Source organism: Neoarius graeffei, chromosome 16, assembly GCF_027579695.1.
Source record: "Neoarius graeffei isolate fNeoGra1 chromosome 16, fNeoGra1.pri, whole genome shotgun sequence".
Taxonomy (NCBI): domain Eukaryota; kingdom Metazoa; phylum Chordata; class Actinopteri; order Siluriformes; family Ariidae; genus Neoarius; species Neoarius graeffei.
Genome location: NC_083584.1, coordinates 39,442,182 through 39,467,480, shown reverse-complemented (window position 1 = coordinate 39,467,480; position 25,299 = coordinate 39,442,182). Strand labels below are relative to the sequence as shown.

The following is a 25,299-nucleotide window of genomic DNA, read 5'->3' as shown; positions in this document are numbered from 1 at the left end:
ATTACAGTAAACTAGTAAATACAGTAAAGGAAAAACTTGAGACTGAAAGGTTTTAACAGTCATCCAAATGACTGAACGTAAACATTGCTACAGTAACATACTAGCTACTATGTTGTTGACATTAGCTAGTGCTAACAGCTAGCTGCTAGTACACTGCTACAACACAGACACCGACCCTAATAATACAGTTCTTGGTCATTGCCTGGTAACAGCAAATTTATAACGGACCATGTCTCAACAGACTAAGAAGTTATTTCAATGACATTTAATAACATTTTGTTTATCCTGAGGACCGAAAGTAAATGAAAATGTGAACAAACCTTAGCTGTAATAAGATGGCGACCACTGGCTCCAGGGACGACCCGCTGATGTAGGCATGTTACCCAGCCTGACACAAAATATTTGTAGGCATCCAAACTCTTATACGCTTTCAGATCAATACCTGTGTATGGCGATGGGTTTTTAACGACATAGGTATACGGATCATGTGGGCCGAAGTCAGGTAAAGATGAGGGCTTCATGTACTTCCGTACGTCAGTGAACAATCCTGGTGGAAGCAGGTAAACGTCGTTCTCTAAGCCTGCTAACCTCAATTTTTGCAAATACCTCTCCCTCTGCTCGCCCTGTAAATGCCCTACGTCGCTGGATAGTGAAGGTGTTTTCTGCATCTCGCTCCTTTTTCTTTTATGTTTTTCGTTTGTCGCCTTCCTCGCATTCAAACTGATTCGAGCCGTGACATCCAAAATAGCAGCCTAACGATGCATCACATGACTTGGTCACGTGGGTGAAAAACCTCAATTACACGCCTTGCTCTTGGAGTGATCTTTGTTGGTCGACCACTCCTGGGGAGGGTAACAATGGTCTTGAATTTCCTCCATTTGTACACAATCTGTCTGACTGTGGATTGGTGGAGTCCAAACTCTTTAGAGATGGTTTTGTAACCTTTTCCAGCCTGATGAGCATCAACAACGCTTTTTCTGAGGTCCTCAGAAATCTCCTTTGTTCGTGCTATGATACACTTCCACAAACATGTGTTGTGAAGATCAGACTTTGATAGATCCCTGTTCTTTAAATAAAACAGGGTGCCCACTCACACCTGATTGTCATCCCATTGATTGAAAACACCTGACTCTAATTTCACCTTCAAATTAACTGCTAATCCTAGAGGTTCACATACTTTTGCCACTCACAGCTATGTAATATTGGATCATTTTCCTCAATAAATAAATGAGCAAGTATAATATTTTTGTCTCATTTGTTTAACTGGGTTCTCTTTATCTACTTTTAGGACTTGTGTGAAAATCTGATGTTTTAGGTCATATTTATGCAGAAATATAGAAAATTCTAAAGGGTTCACAAACTTTCAAGCACCACTGTACCTATAGCTCGTATGACTATGACGTCACTTTACTGCACTACTGTGGTGTGGAATGCAGATGGAGGTCAGGAAGTGAATGCCTACATAGGAATCACTATCACAAGCTCTCAAAATGCTGAAGGCTTGTGGTGTTTTACAGTTGCTCAAATCGATCAAACCGAGAAACCCCGAGGAGCTCATGTTGTGATTTTCTGTTTCTGCTTTTCTCTCATCATCTCATCTAAACTAGCACAGTATGGGCTTTCCTCCTTCTCGTCCATTCAGCTTTGCACTTCCTGTCCCCTATCTGGATTTTGCGCGTTATTGGAATCACAAGAACCTATTGCACTTTTTGGTTTAAACTTTGATCCCTGTTGGGACTGAGCTCGTTTAGTCGTTGCTGTATCAGCATCACAGACGGTCTGTAAAGCAGTTGCATTATCAATATCTTGTAGTAAAGTGTCATGTTTTTTTAAACACGTTCTTTTTGAGATACAGTACACTGAGCACATTGTACACTCACAGTACAAAGTGTGCGCACACAGTCCAGTACACTCACAGTACAAAGTGTGCGCACACAGTCCAGTACACTCACAGTACAAAGTGTGCGCACACAGTCCAGTACACTCACAGTACAAAGTGTGCACACACAGTCCAGTACACTCACTGTACACTCCAAGCCAAAGGTAAATGAATATACAGTAAGTATTTTATGGCAAGGCATTTAGTACGTCATCACTGTATAAGTTATGAGTAACAATGCTTAAAACACTTTTGTGTATCCCTGTAGCTCTCTTTTCTCTTCATCACCATCCTCAAAAGGTTCGGATGTGTTCCAAAAAGTGTTTCGAAAACCGAATGTCCTCATATGTACAGTGGTGCTTGAAAGTTTGTGAACCCTTTAGAATTTCCTATATTTCTGCATAAATATGACCTAAAACATCATCAGATTTTCACACAAGTCCTAAAAGTAGATAAAGAGAACCCAGTTAAACAAACGAGACAAAACTATTATACTTGGTCATTTATTTATTGAGGAAAATGATCCAATATTACATACAGTGGTGCTTGAAAGTTTGTGAACCCTTTAGAATTTTCTATATTTCTGCATAAATATGACCTAAAACATCATCAAATTTTCACACAAGTCCTAAAAGTAGATAAAGAGAACCCAGTTAAACAAATGAGACAAAAATATTATACTTGGTCATTTATTTATTGAGGAAAATGATCCAATATTACATATCTGTGAGTGGCAAAAATATGTGAACCTCTAGGATTAGCAGTTAATTTGAAGGTGAAATTAGAGTCAGGTGTTTTCAATCAATGGGATGACAATCAGGTGTGAGTGGGCACCCTGTTACTGGAAACGTTTAGTTGCAGTTATTGCTGCACAAGGGGGTCACACCAGATATTGAAAGCAAAGGTTCACATGCTTTTGCCACTCACAGATATGTAATATTTGATCATTTTCATTCAATAAATAAATGACTAAGTATAATATTTTTGCCTCATTTGTTTAACTGGGTTCTCTTTATCTATTTTTAGGACTTGTGTGAAAATCTGATGGTGTTTTAGGTCATATTTATGCAGAAGTATAGAAAATTCTAAAGGGTTCACAAACTTTCAAGCACCACTGTATCTGTGAGTAGCAAAAGTATGTGAACCTCTAGGATTAGCAGTTTATTTGAAGGTGAAATTAGAGTCAGGTGTTTTCAATCAATGGGATGACAATCAGGTGTGAGTGGGCACCCTGTTTTATTTAAAGAACAGGGATCTAGCAAAGTTTGATCTTCACAACACGTTTGTGGAAGTGTATCATGGCACAAACAAAGAAGATTTCTGAGGACCTCAGAAAAAGCTTTGTTGATGCTCATCAGGCTGGAAAAGGTTACAAAACCATCTCTAAAGAGTTTGGACTCCACCAATCCACAGTCAGACAGATTGTGTACAAATGGAGGAAATTCAAGACCATTGTTACCCTCCCCAGGAGTGGTCGACCAACAAAGATCACTCCAAAAGCAAGGTGTGTAATAGTCGGCGATGTCACAAAGGACCCCAGAGTAACTTCTAAGCAACTGAAGGCCTCTCTCACATTGGCTAATGTTAATGTTCATGAGTCTACCATCAGGAGAACACTGAAGAACAATGGTGTGCATGGCAGGGTTGCAAGGAGAAAGCCACTGCTCTCCAAAAAGAACATTGCTGCTCATCTACAGTTTGCTAAAGATCATGTGGACAAGCCAGAAGGCTATTGGAAAAATGTTCTGTGGACAGATGAGACCAAAATAGAACTTTTTGGTTTAAATGAGAAGCATTATGTTTGGAGAAAGGAAAACACTGCATTCCAGCATAAGAACCTTATCCCATCTGTGAAACATGGTGGTGGTAGTATCATGGTTTGGGCCTGTTTTGCTGCATCTGGGCCAGGACGGCTTGCCATCATTGATGGAACAATGAATTCTGAATTATACCAGCAAATTCTAAAGGAAAATGTCAGGACATCTGTCCATGAACTGAATCTCAAGAGAAGGTGGGTCATGCAGCAAGACAACGACCCTAAGCACACAAGTCATTCTACCAAAGAATGGTTAAAGAAGAATAAAGTGAATGTTTTGGAATGGCCAAGTCAAAGTCCTGACCTTAATCCAATCGAAATGTTGTGGAAGGACCTGAAGCGAGCAGCTCGTGAAGAAACCCACCAACATCCCAGAGTTGAAGCTGTTCTGTACAGAAGAATGGGCTAAAATTCCTCCAAGCCGGTGTGCAGGACTGATCAACAGTTACCGCAAACGTTTAGTTGCAGTTATTGCTGCACAAGGGGGTCACACCAGATACTGAAAACAAAGGTTCACATACTTTTGCCACTCACAGATATGTAATATTGGATAATTTTCCTCAATAAATAAACGACCAAGTATAATATTTTTGTCTCATTTGTTAAACTGGGTTCTCTTTATCTACTTTTAGGACTTGTGTGAAAATCTGATGATGTTTTAGGTCATATTTATGCAAAAATATAGAAAATTCTAAAGGGTTCACAAACTTTCAAGCACCACTGTATACAGTATTTCTTTTGTAGAAACTAATGTGAAATATGCATTTTGTTGCTTTTGTATTAGACAATAAGTTGTGAGAGTGAGAAATAAGCTTAAGGCATAGATTCTTATCATTATCTCAGTGACATTTCATTTCTTAATGTATCATGCATGCTTATGGCAAAAGCAACTTTCCTCTGGCTTGTGAAAAACAGTACTTTTGCTCATCATCCAAGATGAAATCATAGTTCAACCTCTGATGTGCTATAGAATAGCAGGGTTTTTTTTTCATTAGTTCAAAGTTAACTAATGTAGTTAATGTCATTTTTATTCCCTTAAAGCACTATGTGGAGGAAACATTACTTCTATGAATGGCACCATCTTCTCCCCCGGCCACCCGGCTGAGTACCCAAACTTCCAGGACTGCGTGTGGAGCGTGAGGGTTCCCCCTGGCAACGGCATCTACATCAACTTCACTGTCCTCAGCACGGAGCCCATCTATGACTACATCACTGTGTGGTAAAGCACTCATATGCATCTCATGAATATGTAATGATATACTTATTACCATATCACTTAATAGCTATCAGCCTGTGATCAACAGCAAGTACAGTCAGCGCTGGTCTCTCAGCTACTAAGACTAGAGGGAAGTAGGACAGCTCAGCTGAGAGATTTGACTAATTACGTGACCAAAAGAGTTAATCGAGTTCCAGGTTGAGGGAGCCGTCGATCCCTTGTGAGCCAGAAAGAGCAAACATTGTGTAAAGCTCATCCAGCATTGCGCTTTAAAAGCCTCGAAGCAACACTCCTGTGTGTCTTTGCATTTTTAAAACAAGTCCACTAGGCAGAATGATGGCTTTTTAATGTATGTCATCTGAATGTGATTATCATCACATCGATGTTTACGCCATCCCTGCACAGGTTTCTACAAGTTCATTCACATAAAAAAAAACCCCACAAGCACTGTTCAGCTATGAGAGTTCTCCAAAAATGTTCTGTTCACTTATTTTTATAGCTTAGTAATATTTTCTGTTTTTTTTCTCCCTTTTTAGTAGGATATTGAGGCATAAAACGTGTAAGAAATGCTGTCCTCCTTTTCGTTTTGCATTTAGATGCGTGGATGTATAATTAAACAAGGTTAAAAATCTTTGCATTTCCCATCTCATTTACATTTCCTGTGAGCTTTGTCTCTCCTCTTACTCTTTAGGAAGAGAAGCTTGGCCAATTAAATCTTCTTCTGAGTTATTGCCATAGCTACCATTTTGTCTCTCTGTGGTAAAAAAAAAAAAAAAAAAATCATTTCGTGTGCTGCTTTAGTCATGCAGAAAGGAGTAGTAGATTCAGAAATATAAAGTCAAAGGGTTTTAATGCAAGTGCTATTAAACAGTAATGAGTACAGCAATAATAATAATAATAATAATAATAAAGGCGGCACGGTGGTGTAGTGGTTAGCGCTGTCGCCTCACAGCAAGAAGGTCCTGGGTTCGAGCCCCGGGGCCGGCGAGGGCCTTTCTGTGTGGAGTTTGCATGTTCTCCCCATGTCCGCGTGGGTTTCCTCCGGGTGCTCCGGTTTCCCCCACAGTCCAAAGACATGCAGGTTAGGTTAACTGGTGACTCTAAATTGACCGTAGGTGTGAATGTGAGTGTGAATGGTTGTCTGTGTCTATGTGTCAGCCCTGTGATGACCTGGCGACTTGTCCAGGGTGTACCCTGCCTTTCGCCCGTAGTCAGCTGGGATAGGCTCCAGCTTGCCTGCGACCCTGTAGAACAGGATAAAGCGGCTAGAGATAATGAGATGAGATGAATAATAATAAAAATGTAAAAACAATTGAACACTTCCAGAAGGCAGAAGCAGTCTCTAATGTGAATGTGTTTTGTAGCTTGGCATGTAGGATGTTCTTTGTGTCTGTTGATTGTGGGAAATGATGCATCTGTGTGCGAATGATGAAACAGCATCATACGAGTCAGGTTTTACTCACAAAAGTCAGTTTGAGGAGCCTGCTGTTTTAAATAGCTTTGCTTTTTGAGTAATGGACCTTCACAGAACTTTGACAATGCCATTTCATGAGATGTAGTATAATATATTGAATAAAACGCAGCATGACCTCCAGGAATTAATGTCCATTTTACACTGGAGTATTAAAGAATTACACTTTTTTTTTTTTTTAAAGGAAGTCTGAAGGCATCTTTTATTTATTAATGATGTCTGCGCTGCACACTCTCCATTACCAACCACTTTAAATAACGCATTTGCAACTGAGGAGCAGACTACGGTGATGTTCTTTTTGGTTTTTTTAATCTTATGCTAGATTGTGTATTTGCTGTTCATGTCACCCTTTGCTAAAAAAGAACCAAAGAACAAAATACACAACCTGACACAAACACACGCGTTATATTTCAGATCTCACACTACCACATGCGCTCCAAACAACCACTTTATAAAGGTGATCCAGATAAAAGAACATCCATTAGCTGATTAGTACAGGGAAATACTATGGACAAAGCGCAGTCTCTTGAGTTTGCTTAGTCCAGATACTGATTGTAGAATAGAAGCTCCATGAGCATGACCAGATCTGACATGAACCAGTCTAAATTTTCATACTTATCATGGAGGATCGGATGGCGAAACAACATGTCTAAACAATTAAAAATAGTAATAGAATAGAAAATAAGCTAAAATAGAATAAGACAGTTAAAATACAAGAATAAAAGTTTCAGTGTAGAGCGAGGAATTAATCAAAAGCCTCAAATTTGATTTAATAAAAGGCAGCGGCAAAGAAGAAAGTATTCAGCCTGGATTTAAAAGAACTGAAAGATGCAGCAGACACAAAGTAGTTTGTATTGATTAATGTGGGAAATACGCTCAGTACAGTATGTCTTTTATCACAAAAATACACGCATGTATTTATTATTTTGAAAACCCACCGGCCGACTGATCTGGCACATTTTAATTGTGCAACAGTAATGATGTAAATAACGGTGCGGCGGAGTAGTGCTCGAAAGTGGTGGGGGTTTTTTTTTGTTTGTTTTTTAAATTTCATTTTACCAGTGAACTCACTATATAGTCCTCGAAATAGAATTCCCTAGATACTGAGTAGGGAGCAGTGAATGAGTGAGTGATTTCGGACACAGCCAGTGTGTCGGTTAGCCAGGAAATGAGTTGGGTAACAGAAGAAGTCATTCAAAATTCAGGGGACGACGCCCTCTGGTGCTCTGGATGGGGATTGCTCAGGCTAGATGTTACAGTATGAATATATAATACGTATATGGTTAGATCCTTATGGCAGTTTGAACCCTGAATCATAATTCATGCATTATTTAAAACACCAAATCATCAGCTAGAAAACCTCTTGTTTAGGCTGTGTTCATGTTTGGCTTTTTTTCCTCGTGTGAAACATGAGCGAATATTTTTCGTGCAATCCTAGGAGAAGCGGCAACAGAGTCATTAAAATGAGGCGGGTTTTAAAAAGTACTCCCAAATGTCTTTAAAAGATTGACAAAATGTTCAATGTTTCAGAAAAGCACTGAGTGATGTCATGCACTTTTTAAACACCCCACCAATCAGACGCGTGATGGGGTAGAATGAAGTGGTGATTCTTCTCGTTTGCAGTAGCGTCACCATTTCTGCCTCCAAAGCCAAAGCTAAGACCAGTCCGCTGATCTTTTATAGTTCGGCTAATGATGAAAAATAACTTGAATCTAGATCATATCTAAGCTAGCTAGTTAGCCAGTACTATCAGATACAATCCAGAGCTCTGCGAGAACATTGTCATAGTTATGATTACAATATGAACATCATGTGAGCTTTTTCATACACGAAAAGTGTTTCAAGCAGAAATTTTTCCCTAGTGTGAACGAAGCCTAACTCTAGTATTTCAGTACCTGTCAACGCTAGCTGGTGTATGCTAAAAAGAAACAAACATTAAAAATAGGTATTGTAGACCAACCAAAAATCAGTTTCATTGCAGAGCACTCATCTGAGTTAAATTTCCAACCTGAAATTTTCATACTACGAGAGAACATGACTTAAACTGCCATAAGGATCTAACCATATATGTATTATATATTCATACTGTAACATCTAGCCTGAGCAATCCCCAGCCAGAGCACCAGAGGACGTCGTCCCCTGAATTTTGAATGACTTCTTCTGTTATCCAACTCATTTCCTGGCTAACCGACACACTGGCTGTGTCTGAAATCACTCACTCGTTCACTACTCCCTACTCAGTATCTAGGGAATTCTATTTCGAGGACTATATAGTGAGTTCACTGGTAAAATGAAATAAAAAAAAAAACCAAAACATCACTTTCGAGCACTACTCCGCCGCACCTTTATTTACATCATTACTGTTGCACAATTAAAATGTGCCAGATCAGTCGGCTGGTGGGTTTTCAAAATAATAAATACATGCGTGTATTTTTATGATAAAAGACATACTGTACTGAGCGTATTTCCCACATTAATCAATACAAACTACTTTATGTCTGCTGCATCTTTCAGTTCTTTTAAATCCAGGCTGAATACTTTCTTCTTTGCCGCTGCCTTTTATTAAATCAAATTTGAGGCTTTTGATTAATTCCTCGCTCTGCACTCTAACTTTTATTCTTGTATTTTATCTGTCTTATTCTATTTTAGCTTATTTTCTATTCTCTTACTATTTTTAATTGTACTTGAATGTTCGTGTTTCTACTGTGTTTCTTCCTCCGTCCATTCACCCTCAACACACTACAGTATTATTGCCATTTTCACGCCACACTTTATAAAATTCTGCTCCTCTCTGTCGTTTGCCATTTTTCTTTCAGCGCGACCACAATGCATGATGGTATATATTGCTTGGTTAGTGCCCATCGGTTGTGCACTACTTTTCACGGTGCATTGTGGGATACTATGAGTCCACTATATAGGGTGTAATAATTCTCACTATACATTCAGACAGCACTACAAAATGGCGAACTCAATATACAGTCCATTATGTAGTGAGTAGTGAGTGATTCTGGACACAGGGACTGTATAAGCAGAGATGCCTACTAGTACGGATAGGCCGTATTTTGTACGGAAAAGTTACGTAAATACAATGTTACGGCAAACAGTGTTATTCTGTACGGAATTATTATAAAGTCTTAAAAAATTCCAGTGAGTTGTTTTTAAATGTCCAAGCGACTTTTTCAATCCACGCGCGATTCACGGCTATTTATTTTTACGGCAACCACACATGCTGTGTGTGACATGCGCAGATACCGCACATGCTGTGCGTGACATGCGCAGATACCGCACATGCTGTGCGTGACATGCGCAGATACCACACATTTGTTCGCGCTATTTTCGCTCGACATCACACACGCATGGTGCTGCTTCTCAATAGTGGAAATGAAACGCTCAGTATCGGGACAAGTGAAACACAGGTCTCAGGTGTTCCTCCCACGATATACGGTAGAATGGCCGTGCATTACACCCAGTCAAAAGGGCAATGGATATGCGCACTGCAAACTGTGTAGAACTGACATTAACATCACTCATGGTGGTCGCGATGACTGCAGTCGGCATGTCAACTCCAAAAAACATATGGAGTATGCTGAAATGGCGAGTCAGGCGGAAAGTAAATCTGGGGGTATCCAGCATTTTTTTATGAAATCTGTGGATGAAAAGACACGGAACGTGACACGTGCTGAAGCGGTGATGGTTGACCTGTGCTTGGAGTTGAACTTGCCAATTAGTGCCATGAAATGTGAGTTAAACTTATTCAGTTTCTTTTTACATGTATGATTTTTATTCACTGAAATATCAAACACTGGCTGTACTTCTTTAATTCAAAGTCTTTTCAGTGTTGCAAGTACAAATGTACATGTAGTATGATCAAAAACAGAATTTTATGATTAGTGTTGTTGGGATTGTGGCAAAAAATTGATCATTCCACTGTTTTAAATACAATTATAAATGTCATTTTATTCAATGTCTCTTCTGAAGCATTATGCTGAAGTATTTATATATTGGGACATTAAGATAACGATGTCGGACTCTATTTGGCATGAAATAAGACATTTTTTTTTATTTTATTAGAATCCGTTAACAGGTAGAACATTTTGCCAGGCAATGTAATATAATACTTTTGAGGAGTTCCATTCAATACCAATGATTGGTAGTCAACCGTAATGTCTGCAAACAGGGAACACTATTGTATTTAGAAAAATGTGAGAAATTGTATGCTCTAGAAATTTGTTGAGTGGAAATTCAATTGAGATGGCTGCTTGTGTTTTGTTTATTCAATTCACACAAAACAGTACTTTTTAATAATTTAAATGTTAAACATATTGGTATATACACCTCTCTATAATGGAAATGCGCATAAATTAATGTTACTGAAAGTCATTCCAAAATACTGAAAAATGTTTTCAAGAATACTGAAATTCAAAATTTGGGGTAGGCATCTCTGGTATAAGGCACATGGACTTGAAATTTTGTGCGCAGCCTTAAATTTTGTTTGCAGTTGTGTACATTCTGAGCTGTGTTTCTGAATTACGGTCTTGTACGTGGCCGTGTTTTGCCTCACTTCAGTTCTGTATGTTTCCTTGTCCATTGATCTCTATTTGGCGATTTTGTTTTCTGGTATTTTTGACCCTGTTTTTCTCGACTTTGTGTCTGACTTGGAATTTTGTACATTCTGTGTACTCGTGGTATTGACCCAGACTGACTTTGATTTTTGTATTAAATAAAATCTCCAGCACATAGATCCATACTCGACATGTCTGAATCCCTTGTTACATATGCTATATTTATGATATAAAATATAGAGATGTACATTCACCGGCAACTTAAATAAGACATTTGAAGGTCGGAAAAATATCACAGATGTACACAGACACATTTCCAATCTTCAACTGTCCAGGTCTGGTGAACCTGTTCCTACTCTCGTCTCTAGATTTTGGTTCTTAGCTGACAGGAGTCGAACCCGATATGGTCTTCTGCTGTTGCAGCCCATCCACCTCAAGGTTCAGCATGTAGTGCTTTTCTGCTTACCACGGTTGTAAAGCGTGTTTATTGGAGTTACTGTAGCCTTCCTGCCAGTTAAAACCAAGCTGACCATTCTCTTCTGACCTCTCACTGGATGTTTTTTTGTTTTGGTTTGGTTTTTTTGCACCACATTGTGTAAACTCTATAGACTAGCCATTTGCAAAAAAAAAAAAAAACTAAATTGATTGAATAATGACACATTAACTTTTAATTCTTAACCACTGATGATTAACTTAACATTTCTAGATGGTGCCAGTCTCTGGTCCATCAGCTAAATACTTTACATAAATACATATGATTGAATAAGTTGCAACAGAGGATCTGCTCCAGAACCCAAGCTGGTTCATGTTTAAAAAACTACAGTTAATGAACTACTGGAAGGTTTTCATACATTGCATGTCTCTTTTAGAGTGTTTTTTAGTCTTGTCCCCTAAATAGTTGTGCTGGGTCCACATCTGGATCACGGTCCACCATTTGATGTAAGCTACTCCCTAGCCTAACCTAACATATGCTCCATATATTTTTGGAGTATATTTGGTAGGCTCTGTGTATACAGTTCCATTTTGTCTATCCTATTTGGATGATCACAGTGCACAATAAACCATGATATACACAGTACATCGGGTCCATTTGTAACCAGTCCCTAATTTTTTTTTTTTTTGACTGTGACAGGGATGGACCAGACCAAAGCTCACCACAGATTGGCCAGTTCAGTGGGAACACAGCTCTGGAGTCAGTGTACAGCACTTCTAACCAGATCCTCATCAAGTTCCACAGTGACTTCAGCGGCAGCGGCTTCTTTGTCCTGAGCTACCATGGTGAGCAATTCAAAGACGAGCATCCAAAGACCTTCCTTTATATTGACTCCATTTTCCGCAAGGTTTTCCAAAATGAGCATGCGTAGCTTGGTCTATGTACTGCATTTGCAAGAAGGTGCACGAGTTTGGGATACCAAAATGTATGTATAAGTGTATTCCTGGAGGTCATTCCATACACAAACACCTACAGACATCAATAAGCTCAGAACTAGCCACAGAGTGCGCCTACACTGATTAAATTGACATAAATACATTAGGAAGCTGAGCAGGCACTGGGCTGTAACTTGTGTTTATGACTTGCGACATTTTTCCATATCGATCCTCTGCCTGTAGCAAGCATCTACCCTAACTAACAAGTGCAACACCCTGAAACAGAAAGAGAGATAGGGGAATTGTTTTGCTTAAATGGCAGTCTAATCATTTAGGCAAGCAAGTATACCCTTCAGCCATATTGTACACATGTTTGCATTTTCTGCAGCCACTGGCATTAGGAAATGTCATTTGTTTAGATCATTTTAGCAGTGTAAAGAAGCTTAGTGCACTAAACCATGTTATCAAAAGATCGTTCTTATTTAACCTCTGTGCAACCTCGCTAGAAGTTACTAATTGTCTATTTACATGTCCTGTAGTCTCTGCTATACATTTATAACAAGGAGAATACCATTTCTGTCATTACAGCATCACAGCATATCTGACTTGGAATTGCACTTCTTACCAAATCCTAAACAGTTTAGTTTTTATACATCTAGTGATTTCGTAGTCACATGAGGCATTAAGTGAAAACTGTTTTTTTCTGAATTCAGCACTTCTTCATGCCTTTTGCATGACATTACTACCCACTAAGTTGAGATCTCAGACTGTGATGAAAAACCCCCAAAAGTAATCAGTTTCAAAATATGCTCAAGAAGAAGAAACCTTTATTCGTCACATGCACACTTCAAGCACAGTGAAATTCATCCTCTGCATTTAACCCATCTGAAGCAGTGAACACACGCACACACTCAGAGCAGTGGGCAGCCCAGAGCACCTGGGGAGCAGTCAGGGGTTCAGTACCTTGCTCAAGGGCACCTCAGCCCAAGGCTGCCCCACGTCAACCTAACTGCATGTCTTTGGATTGTGGGGGAAACCGGAGCACCCGGAGGAAACCCACGCAAACACAGGGAGAACATGCAAACTCCACACAGAAAGGCCCTTGCCGGCCGCTGTGTTCGAACCCGGAACCTTCTTGCTGTGAGGCGGCCGTGCTAACCACTACACCACCGTGCCGCCCAGTTTAATTGAGCTGAACTCAGGAGGCATTAGATAAACACAACAGTGTCAGAAACATACTCAACAGCCTACTTAGACACTACAGCAATGTTCTCAAATTGGAAGAAACATCTCGACTGAGCCTCCTTTTGCTTTTTCAGCTCCAGAGCATTTGGTCGATGATTAGAGACTGAAATGGGGACGCTCTCATGGGACCATGGAGTGTAGTTAAGTGTGCACAGTAAGAGTTTGACACAACGCATGTCGGGATTTAAAGCTCAGCTGTAACTTCAAACTTAAGTAGTATTCCAAAGCTGTACAAGAGTTATGCATGTGGGGAGGAATTTTTGCACAAAAGAGGTGTGTATCGCATGCATACGGTGATCCTGAGAGGTGAGCGAGCTGCAGATTCAGACAACACATTCACAGAAATGTGCTGCAAATTCAGATAACACAACGCATTAACACAAATGTGATGAAATAACAAAACAACAATAGAAATGTTTCCGTAGGGCACTTAAAACTGATCTAGACTTGCCTGTTTTTTATGACTCATGACGATAATTATCGTTAAGTCGGCTAGATTTCCATCAGTGGTAAAAAAATTAAAATAAAATAAATTTAAAAAAGTGTTTTTGGTTTATTTGAACACTGGGGTCATCCATCCATTATTTGTAGCCGCTTATCCTGTTCTACAGGGTCTCAGACAAGCTGGAGCCTATCCCAGCTGACTACGGGCGAAAGGCGGGGTACACCCTGGACAAGTCGCCAGGTCATCACAGGGCTGACACATAGACACAGACAACCATTCACACTCACACCTACGGTCAATTTAGAGTCACCAGTTAACCTAACCTGCATGTCTTTGGACTGTGGGGGAAACCGGAGCACCCGGAGGAAACCCACGCAGACACGGGGAGAACATGCAAACTCCACACAGAAAGGCCCTCGCCGGCCCCGGGGCTCGAACCCAGGACCTTCTTGCTGTGAGGTGACAGCGCTAACCACTACACCACCGTGCCACCCCACTGGGATCATATGAATCAGATATTATTGCAGATATCTGCTATTAATCTAACATTGGCCTTTTCTGTGTCTAGTCGTGTTTGACTTGCAGTATGCTGACCTTTTATTATTGCAGTGGATTTTTCTTAATGTGTTGTGCCGTCTGAATTTGCAGTGCATTGACCTCTCAGGGCCACTGTACATATATTCTTAACTTATATTTTTTCTTGTACACTATCAGCCTGCGGCACGGTGGTGTAGTGGTTAGCGCCGTTGCCTCACAGCAAGAAGGTACGGGTTCGAGCCCTGTGGCCGGCGAGGGCCTTTCTGTGTGGAGTTTGCATGTTCTCCCCGTGTCCGCGTGGGTTTCCTCCGGGTGCTCCGGTTTCCCCCACAGTCCAAAGACATGCAGGTTAGGTTAACTGGTGACTCTAAATTGACCGTAGGTGTGAATGTGAGTGTGAATGGTTGTCTGTGTCTATGTGTCAGCCCTGTGATGACCTGGCGACTTGTCCAGGGTGTACCCCGCCTTTCGCCTGTAGTCAGCTGGGATAGGCTCCAGCTTGCCTGCGACCCTGTAGAACAGGATAAAGCGGCTACAGATAATGAGATGAGATGAGAATACCAGCCTGATAAAGAAGTCCAGCACCCCGTCTGACAGTTTCATGTAAACAATGAAATTTCATGACTTCAATTTACGTAGTATCTTAACTTCATTAAAGGTAGACTGCCTTTCAGATTCTTTAAGTTTAGGTCATAAAAAGAATTTTCCCTGACATCTAATTATTTTTGTTTAGTGAACTGAAAGCTACTGAATTCAAATCAGACTTCCAATTTTATTAGTTTTTTTAAATAGACCAATTAATGAATTTGGGGCCACGTGGCCCTAGATTCTCCACTATTTTTTCCTGCTTCACCATGACCCAATTCAAGACACTACGTCATGTGTCACGTGGTGGGCTTTCCCTATTCGCACAAGGCATTGTGGGATGCAAATTTGAAACAGGAGAAAAAAATGGAGGACGTGAGTGTGCGAATGAAAAGTGAAAGACTGACTACAGTAACGGAAAATGAGAAGAAAAAACATTCTGTTGCGATGGAAAGGAAACGCAGGACCAAACTAATAAATATCAGCGGTCAGCGAGCACCTCGGTGTGATCAGCTGTTTGTTTAGCGACAGAATGATGTAACTGTCAGTGCACGGTCAAAGGTAAACCTGTAGATGGCAGTAATGCAACACTGTGGATGCCAGCTGCTGTAAAACCCAAATGAAGAAGGTAAATCTGCGTATGCGCATACAGACTTCCTCTGTCTGCTTGACTACACGAAGTGATATTGCACATTATGTGCTAGGGAATCACCTCAAATTAAATAACTTCCCAGCCACAGAATGACCTGATATTTTTAGATATTACAGAAATAAACACGTATACATTATGACCAAATTTCAGAGGGAACTAAATTTCACTGATTTTATGAAATCGAAACACTGTCTGGTTTTGTGTGTGCACATTTAGCTGTTGGAGCACAGTGGATAAGAAAAATTAAAATGCAGAATAACAGGGAAATAATAGGGTGTGCTGGATCAAGAACTATTTTATATGCTGCTGATTAATTTGCTTTGAAAGACACATTAAATTGAGCCAAATTTGCAGTGATTAATGTGATCATTACAATTAGAACTATTCATCCAGCAATATATCAATATATTAATATATACTTTTCTCATTTATATATTATTGGGTTTTTAATTATGTCGTATGATTTCATGCTACATCATATTGCATTTGACAGCAGAGAAAAAACACTATTTCCTTCTGCGGTCTGTTTTTTATCCATGCTTTGGGTTGTTTTTTTCTTTTTTTTTTATAAATGCTTCTGTTTAAAGTTGGTGTTCAAGATCAAGATGCTATTGAAAATCCCCATCGCTGGATCTTCCACTAAAGAAAAATTGGGCAACCTCAGAGCCATGTAGAAGCGGATGATTTGCATAATCTGAGCAGGTGCTTGAAAAATTGATTTAAACAGCTGCATAATCCAACTCCGAATACAAGTGTCTTTCCCTGCACAAATACAGATGCAACTTTTGGGCTTAAATCTTCGACTCTGAATACGGCCCATGGAGACTAAAGAAGAACGTCATTGCTGTGGCTGCCGATTAGAGCTACATAGATATTGAACATAGCAATATGACCCGACCTTTAGGACTGACCAGACTGATTAGGAAGAAGGAATCCAGAAGCCCAGTGAACCTTTGGAAAAAATCTGCCTGATTATGTGAAGTCCTGCCTTTCTAAACTCGGCTTTCCATGAGACACAGAAGTGACACAAAGTGTCCTCCAGCTTCATATAGATCTCCATCTTCATCGGCTTGCTGTTTCCATAGTTACAGCTTCAAAACCTCAAATAGGCTATCCAGCCTCAAAATCCTGATCAAGCTTTATTAACATCAGAATGATGAACGCACAAATTATGTGATGCCACGTAAAGTAATTAACAGACGCTGTTATCTATATGAGTGGGAGAAACTGTGATATAAAAATGACATGAATGTACCAGCCACAAAACCTTAGGAGACTAATTATGTCTGCTCTTAAGTGGTTTATCCATTAGATGTCCAGGGACCAATGCTGTGCTTTTAACTCTTGTAATAACACATGCTACAACTCCTCTGTGTTTCTCTGACTTTGCTAATCCATGTCTTGGCATGGCTTTATGTTTAGGAGATGTTAACCAAAGCACTGTGTCATAGAGGTGCTAGGAGCATTGCTCCTGTGTGACCGTGATGCAGAGAGCTAGTAGTGTGTTCGTCATCCTTCTGCACACTGCTGTGTCACCATATTTAATCACATCATTAGCTGCCTCTGCAGGTGCCCCTGTCATTAGCTGTGCTTCAATGCCAGCTCAGCGTGGCCTCCACTTCACTTTGCAAAACACTCTCATAAAAATGACCAGCTTTGGAAACAACAGCGGCACTCGTGCAAGTTGATTAGATTTCCACATGACTGTTTACGCTTCGAAATTTTAACTCCTGCTGTTTTTCACCCTTCCTGTCTTTACCCTTCCCGTCTCTATTTGAAACCTACGATAAACCAGTGATCGTTTTCAGGTTATACAGTTAGGGCTTTCTGATTCTATTTCCTGCTCTGTTCAAAAATGTTTTTTTTATTGCCTTCTTTTTGGCTACAGCTTATCAGTTACGAGTGTGTCAACCACCTCCGGAAGTGGCCAATGCAGACGCACTAATGGAAGACACAGAGTTCGAGATTGGTAGGATGGTCTTTCTTTATTTATCAGTAATGTGAGCAATCACAAATCTTAATAGTCCTCATGTAAAGAAAAAGTATGTAGGTTTGGGGGATTTGGAAACTATGATAGCTCATAATTGCACGTAACGCATGGAAGAGCATGTTATCAGTTGTGCTGTGCAGCCGTCTCAGTGGCAAGTCAGTATATTTTTAAGTAGTATTTAAGCATTCAAGACTCTGGAGATAATTATTTGCTGCTATTATTGTAGGCTTTCCATTAATATGGAAAGATTATGAAACTAAAACTTTATTGCACACATCATTATGACTGGGGTCACTGGTATAAATGGACTAGTAGAACTAAGCTTCCCTGTTTTTCAAAGATTAAAAAAAAAAAGACATCAATATAAGGTTTCATTTTTGGGATCTTTTGCCCTTAACAAATATTTTGATTTTTTGTGGAACCAAGCGTGACAATAGCAATAAGAAATGTACACAGAGTAGGATAAAGAAGCAACGCTGAGGCTGAATTCCTTCTAGCCCAGACGATAGATTCATGCAGTCTATCAGTGACAGTCGTGCCAAGTGATTACACTAATTTGATTTTCTTTTGGGCTGATATGTTTACAGATTTATTTGCTGACACATTTTGAACACGACATCAGCAGTGATTGACGCAGCATGTGTGAAATACAGATTACTCTGTCACTCATTATTTCTTAATGTGTTTAGAGCAGAAATTAAAATTTGATTGAGCACATATTATCCAATCAAAGTACAAATTACACAAAAGGGCAGAGAGTAGACCCCTTCTTGTATTAACAGAGTTTAATGTAGTTTGTTTGTTTGTTTGTTTGTTTGTTTGTTTGTTTGTTTGTTTGTTTGTTTTTTTGACCAAATGTTTTCTGTCATGTTTGGCATTTGGAGGAAACGAGGCATGAAAACAGTAGAGCGTTACAGACGTAAATTACTTAGAAAAATTATTTGAGAGACTAGATTTCAGTCCTCATATCTGATATTACGATGTACCATTATTGTTCATGACTGTCAAAGTTATCCAGTACTAAGTAAAATATGTAGCCCAGAGTACAATAGTTTGCAGCCAGCAGTGTTGTGGTCAGGTCACTAAACCTCGAGTCAGAGTCTAGTCTCGAGTCCCCAGTGTTCAAGTCCAAGTCATTAAAAAAAAATTTGAGTCGAGTCCACTATTGAGCCGAGTCTAGTCCAAGACTCCAACCTCACCATTTGACGGTGGCTGTTTCAGCACCATTAACATTAGTTTGTTCCTGAACATGACGTATGAACAGGTGAATGTGCTTCTCTTTGTCAGGGAGTGTGACGTATTCTGTCAGAGATGGTTGGGAGACGGATGTAAGTGCAGAAAATGTATTTATTAATACAAGTGAAGACAGGTAAACAATCCAGAATGGCAGGCAAAATCGTAAAACAGCGAAACAGGCAATAGATCAAGCGAGGCACAAACAGGCTATCGTAGACTCGGCAGAATCAAAGACAAGAAACAGGAAATCAGGGATCAGGAAACCAAATAAGGAAATAAGGCTCGGTAATGTGTCAGCAACACAACTCAATACTTCGCAAAGTAAGCGTGTTTTCACAGTTTTTATACAGGCGCGCTGATTGCGCCTTAATCCTGTGCAGGTGCGAGTCATTTATGGCTGTCCGGAGCACGCCTGACAGTCTGTCTGATGCACGCACCAAGGCGCGCAGGTGTGACACTCTTACACGAAATCAGTACAAAAATGAATGTAGATATAAATATCTTATGCCAAATTATTATGGCATGTTACAAAAAATAAAGAAAAAATCCGAGTCCTCGTCTCCATTTTCCGAGTCCTAATGCAGTTAATGCACGAGTCCAAGCCTGAGTCATGAGTGCTCAAGTCCTTAAAATTAGGGCACGAGTCAGACTCGAGTCCGAGTCCTGGACACGAGTACTACAAGCCTGGCAGCCAGTGATCAAACACCAAGTCTGGGAGAAGGACTGACATGGAGCCGCATTGAGTTTGACACAACATCAGTAAATATTGGATTATAATTTTTATTTTTTAAAGCTGCTGTATAATTTTAGGACTAAAACAACAACACAATCTTCGGCACAAAAGAAGGTCTGGCCGTTAACATTATCAGCCAATGCTGAACATGGAGGATACCGCAAAATGTTCCTCATTGTTATCCTCCGTTTTATATTCAGGGATGAACAGTTAAGACAGTTTATAGTGTAATAGGCTAATAGTATGTATTTGGTGCATTTGTTTGCATTTTGGTTCTTCAAGCTTGACTGGCTAACCTTAGCTGGCTAGTTTGGTACTGTTGGCTCTGGGTTCTGTGTTGCGGAGCCAAGCGCATCTACATCATGGCTGCTCTCAGGTCTGAAACAGAGTGCTGAGGAGAAAACAACCACCTTCCAGAACTGGCAAATGTGCATCCACAGTTGGTCTGTGGTGTACAGTCTCTTGTTGAATGCAAATTGATGGTAGCGAACTAGTCAGCTAATGTTAGCTAGCAATCCAAAATTGCAGGACAGATACAATACACACACACAATGCGAGCAAGAACTTTGTTCAACTCATGCTCTGGTAGACACAGACAAGCACACCAAGCACATACTATTAGTCAACTAGCTGCCTAGCATTAGCTAGATAGCATTATGTAAAAGACCTGGCATCCTTTGCAGTGTGTATTCCAGCCTAACCTCCACTGTTTACCCGGAAACTGAGATTGGCTCTGGTTTCTCCGTAAACTTAACCAGGATAAAGCAGTTACTGAAGATGAATTAATGAATGAACTTAACAACTGGGATGCTTTACTTCATTTCATTAGATATGAGGCTAATTCGAGAACAAATAAAATGTCTTATTCAGTTAGGATTAAGTCTTGTAATCGAATAATAATAATAATACAAATAATTTGACAGTATTTGTCAGCATTCTGTCAAGCAGCATTCTTTGTATTCAGAGAGGCTTTTCGAGAATAGAGCTATCAGTTCCAAACCCAATCCCATGCTATTGCTTAGATCTGGTTATATCACAGCGCTGTTAAATTCTCTGTTCAATCTGAAGGTGGGGATTAATTTTCTGCACCGGCACAGTTCTGACAATAATTCCAGCTATATTTTAAACAAGTTGATATTAATGTGCTCATTTTAATTCATTCTGTCAGGTATACAGGTACAGATGGAAGTGCAGGTATACAGAGCTTTATTGAACATAGCAATCAAGACGACACATAAACCAGAATCATGGTCAAGGTGCAGGCAAGGGTCAGGCAATCAAAAATCAGCATGGAAGAAGAAGAAGAAGCCTTTATTTGTCACATGCACACTCAAGCACAGTGAAATTTGTCCTCCGCATTTAACCCATCTGAAGCAGTGAACACATGCATGCATGTACAAGTGAGCAATGAGCACGCACACATACCCAGAGCAGTGGGCAGCTATGCTACAGTGCCCGGTGAGCAGTTGGGGGTTAGGTGCCTTGCTCAAAGGCATTTCAGCCCAAGGCCACCCCATATTAACCTAACCGCATGTCTTTGAACTGTGGAGGAAACTGGAGCACCCAGAGGAAACCCACACAGACACGAGAACATGCAAACTCCACACAGAAAGGCCCCCTGTCGGCCACTAGGCTCGAACCCAGAACCTTTTTGCTGTGAGGAGACAGTGATAACCACTACACCACCATGCAGCATGGACTAGGGCTGCACGGTGGTATAGTAAGTCGAGAAAACCAGAAGTGAAATTAGAAACGAGAAAGACCATCAATAAACAAAGTCTTGGTAGCAACTAGTACAACAACACGGAGTGTATACTTCACAAAGTGAAGGTGCAGTGAGTGTGCTTATGAGTGAGTTGGTAAGTGAGTCCAGTAGTCGAGTGAATGTGAACGTGGGAATGTCTGTAACGGCTGTGAATTGTAGTCCTTGGCGGCCATGTTTGTCCAGCAGATACTCCACATAAACTAAGGCTAATGGTAAATGGATTTTTTTTTAAATGTGTTGTTATTTAGCAAAGAAAAACATAACCATTGACATGGTTAACATTTATTAAACATTTATGGAAAGAGTCTCAGGTGTCAGAACTTTGTAATATTCAGTAAGTTTTCTACCATAGGAAAGTCTTCACGATACAGGAGTTTACACTTTCTTCTTTCTCAATAGCAAGACAAACTGCTGGATACAGTATTTTTCTCCTTTTAACTTCATGAGAAAGAAAAAAAGACTAGTGAGGAAATGACTGTTTGAATCTGCTATAAAGTAAGCCATAATACAAATTAACTTGTCTCACAGACATTCCATAGCATTAAATGTAACTATAAATTATTAGGAAGTGTGATGTATGGTTTATTATTAAATTAGAAATTATAATAGCTGGAAAATCTCTGCTGTGTAAGCAGAATTTTGCGTAACCACTTTCGGTGGTGCTGTTATAGGAAAATAATCCACTTCGGGGTGATAACCCTAGTTTTAATAAAAATGTTATAGCTGGATCTCTGTAAAGCTGCTTTGTGACAGCGTCTATTATTAAAAGCGCAATACAAATGAAATTGAATTGAATAACCGTATCCCACCACCTTAGCATGGATTATCTTTGTCTAACTGCCCATCCTGGTATGTTTTATATCTTACCTAGAGCACATGTAGAGTTCCACAATCATGTCCTTGTGTTGAAACAAATGCATAGTGTAAGGGCAGACCTCTGATGAAGATCTGTAATCAGGCATTTTCTGACAATCATGGTAAATAACGAGCGTTTAGTAGCCTACGCCGGACAGAATCACCTTGTCATGTGTGCTCTCCCACACTAAAACACCCACATGCTGTACGTTGTCCTGCTCATGCTGTCCAGCTGCTGACATATGATTGTGTTTAGATCAGAAAGTGTGGACGATAGCATTAAATACAAAAGATCTTCATTTTGGGACTTTTTTCCCCCCCAGACTGCCACCAAATTAGAGAGCACGTACACAATTTCACCACTACCAATCCCATCCAGGTTTACAGCTCAATTAAGAGTTTTTCAACCTTAAATTAATAAATATTCCATGCTTTTATATTGATAACATCTATCTCCATTAGGACTGTGGAGGTTAGCTGTCCCTCTTAATTAAACAGTAGCTTAATCATTGTATGCGCTCTTTCTCTCTCCCTCATTTACTCCTTCACTCTCCGTCTTAGGTGATATTATCCGTTATCGCTGTCACCCCGGGTTCACCCTGGTGGGAAGTGAGATTCTTACATGTCGGCTGGGCGAGAGGCTGCAGATGGATGGTCCCCCTCCCTCCTGCCAGGGTGAGCTGTTTTAAAGTGTCTTCATACCATTACAAAAAAAAAAACAACCTTGATTTCATTTATTCCCTCCCTCATGTACAATCATTTATAAGATTTACTTGATGATTTAATCCAGTTAATAATGGACACCAGCCCAAATTGGTGATTTCTCTGCTCTAACAGACCAATAAACCTGTAAATAAGTTGATGAATTGAATTAGGGGTATTTAACCAGGGAAATCATCAAGCTGGATTCCAGCTATTCAGGGCAGGACTTGTGTGTGTGTGTGTGTGTGTGTGTGTGTGTGTGTGTGTGTGTGTGTGTGTGTGTGGCTTACAACTTGGAGATCTAATGATTACATTCACTTGGAGTATAATATGCAGAGACTCTATTATATTACAGAAGAATGACCTTATCCAACATATTATCTTATCTTCAGTATGTGCAATCACTGTGAATCCTGGTCCCCAGAAAGTGATTTCATTAAAATAAACAGTAATAATAATGATATAATAGTCGTATAATGTCAAATCTAAAACAGTGCTGTTCTTCTGTTTATTGCATCAGTGCAATGTCCAGCTCACGATGTGCATTTTGACTCGACTGGAGTGATATTGAGCCCGGGCTATCCAGACAGCTACCCCAACCTGCAGATGTGCTCATGGAGTATCAATGTGGAGAAAGGCTACAACATCACTCTGTACTTTGAGTTTTTCCAGACCGAGAAGGAATACGACATTCTGGAAGTTTTCGATGGTACACAGTAGTTTTAAAACTCTCATAGTCACAGCACTCAGAACAAATAAATATATCATGCTGTATTACTGCAATGGCAACATTTTTTTGTGTATTTTGGTTTTGTTAATATTTTATTAAAGCTTAGATCTATGGTGCTACATCCATCCATCCAGCTTTATTTATAAAGCACTTTACAACCACAGTGGACCAAAGTACTGTACAGTAAAATAAATAAAGACATAAATAAAAGAAGTAATACATAAAATAAATTAAAAGTCATCAAAGAAGGATAACAACAACAGCCCTATAATAAAATCAAATCAGATAAAATAAAGTCAACATCTCACATGGTGTTAAAAGCCAAGGAGAAGAGATGGGTTTTAAGAAGAGATTTAGAAAGTCGAAGAAGAGGCCTGTCTAATGTGCAAAGGCAAATTGTTCCACAGTTTAGGAGCTGCAACAGCGGAAGCACGGTCCCCTCTAAGCTTACGCTTAGTTTTAGGCACACTCAGGAGCAGCTGGTCAGTTGACCTGAGAGAGCGGGTGGGAGTATAGTGGTGTAACAGCTCAGAGACATAGGGCGGGGCAAGACCATTAAGGGATTTAAAAGCAAATAAAAGAATTTTAAAATAAATCATAAACTGTATGGGTAACCATGTTCACTATAACAATAGGAAATTTTCAAGATGTCTTTATTGATACATCGCAGTGAATTAACACTGAATTGCGATCAATTTACATTAAAATCAATATTAAGAACAAATTGAATCATTAAAAGTATCGATAGCAATCGTTATGTACTAAAATAACTTATTGCAACATCACTACAATGATTTTAAACATATAATTTTACATTAAAGGACTATATATAATAAAAAGAAGTGACATGAAAATAGATCAAAATCCATGTTTGTTAGTTAATGAGATGACACATGTAAGGCATGGGAGAATTCTTATATCTATTTGTTTGTATTTTGAGACAGTCCGATTTCTGGTTATTTCTAGTGTTCCGATTAGTTATCTGTGATCTGGTTGGTGGCAGCCAGTCTTTGAAGTCCGACTTCAACAGTGATCTAGCAAATTTCAGGCACAACAGTTCTCTTCTCTCAACTAGTGATGTCAGTCCAAGATGTTGTAATGCTGAGGCATACCCTGTGTATGTCATACCCAAGATTATTCTACAAGCCAGTTTCTGGATACGTTCAAGTTTGTTTGCTTGAGTTTTTGTAATTCCAGAAGACCAGACAGGGACTGCATACTCTAGGATTGGTCTAATATACGCCGTGTAGATGGTTGTCAAATCACCTTGAGAGATATTAAACTTCCTAATTTGTTTGAGGAGATACAGTTTCCTGGAGGCTTTCCCAACCATCTGTTTCACTTGTTCGTCCCATTGAAGGTTTGACTGGACATAAAGACCGAACATCTTCAGACATGGAACGACAGCTAAAGGAATATTATTGATCTGTCATAGTAGCAGTGATGGTGTATTCCGACAGAAAGTAACATGCATGGCAAAGCATTTACTAATATTTAAAAGTATGTGATTCC

At 39.7% G+C, this 25,299-nt stretch overlaps 1 protein-coding gene across 1 annotated transcript in view; it reads left to right on the top strand.

Moving 5' to 3' along the window:
• The window catches only part of csmd3b (CUB and Sushi multiple domains 3b), an 898,971-nt gene that overhangs the window by 731,248 nt on the left and 142,424 nt on the right, over positions 1-25,299 (top strand). Inside the window, 5 exon segments of the mRNA XM_060942250.1 lie at positions 4,737-4,914; positions 12,077-12,222; positions 17,665-17,745; positions 22,917-23,030; positions 23,578-23,766. Coding sequence (XP_060798233.1) covers positions 4,737-4,914; positions 12,077-12,222; positions 17,665-17,745; positions 22,917-23,030; positions 23,578-23,766 — 708 coding nt within the window.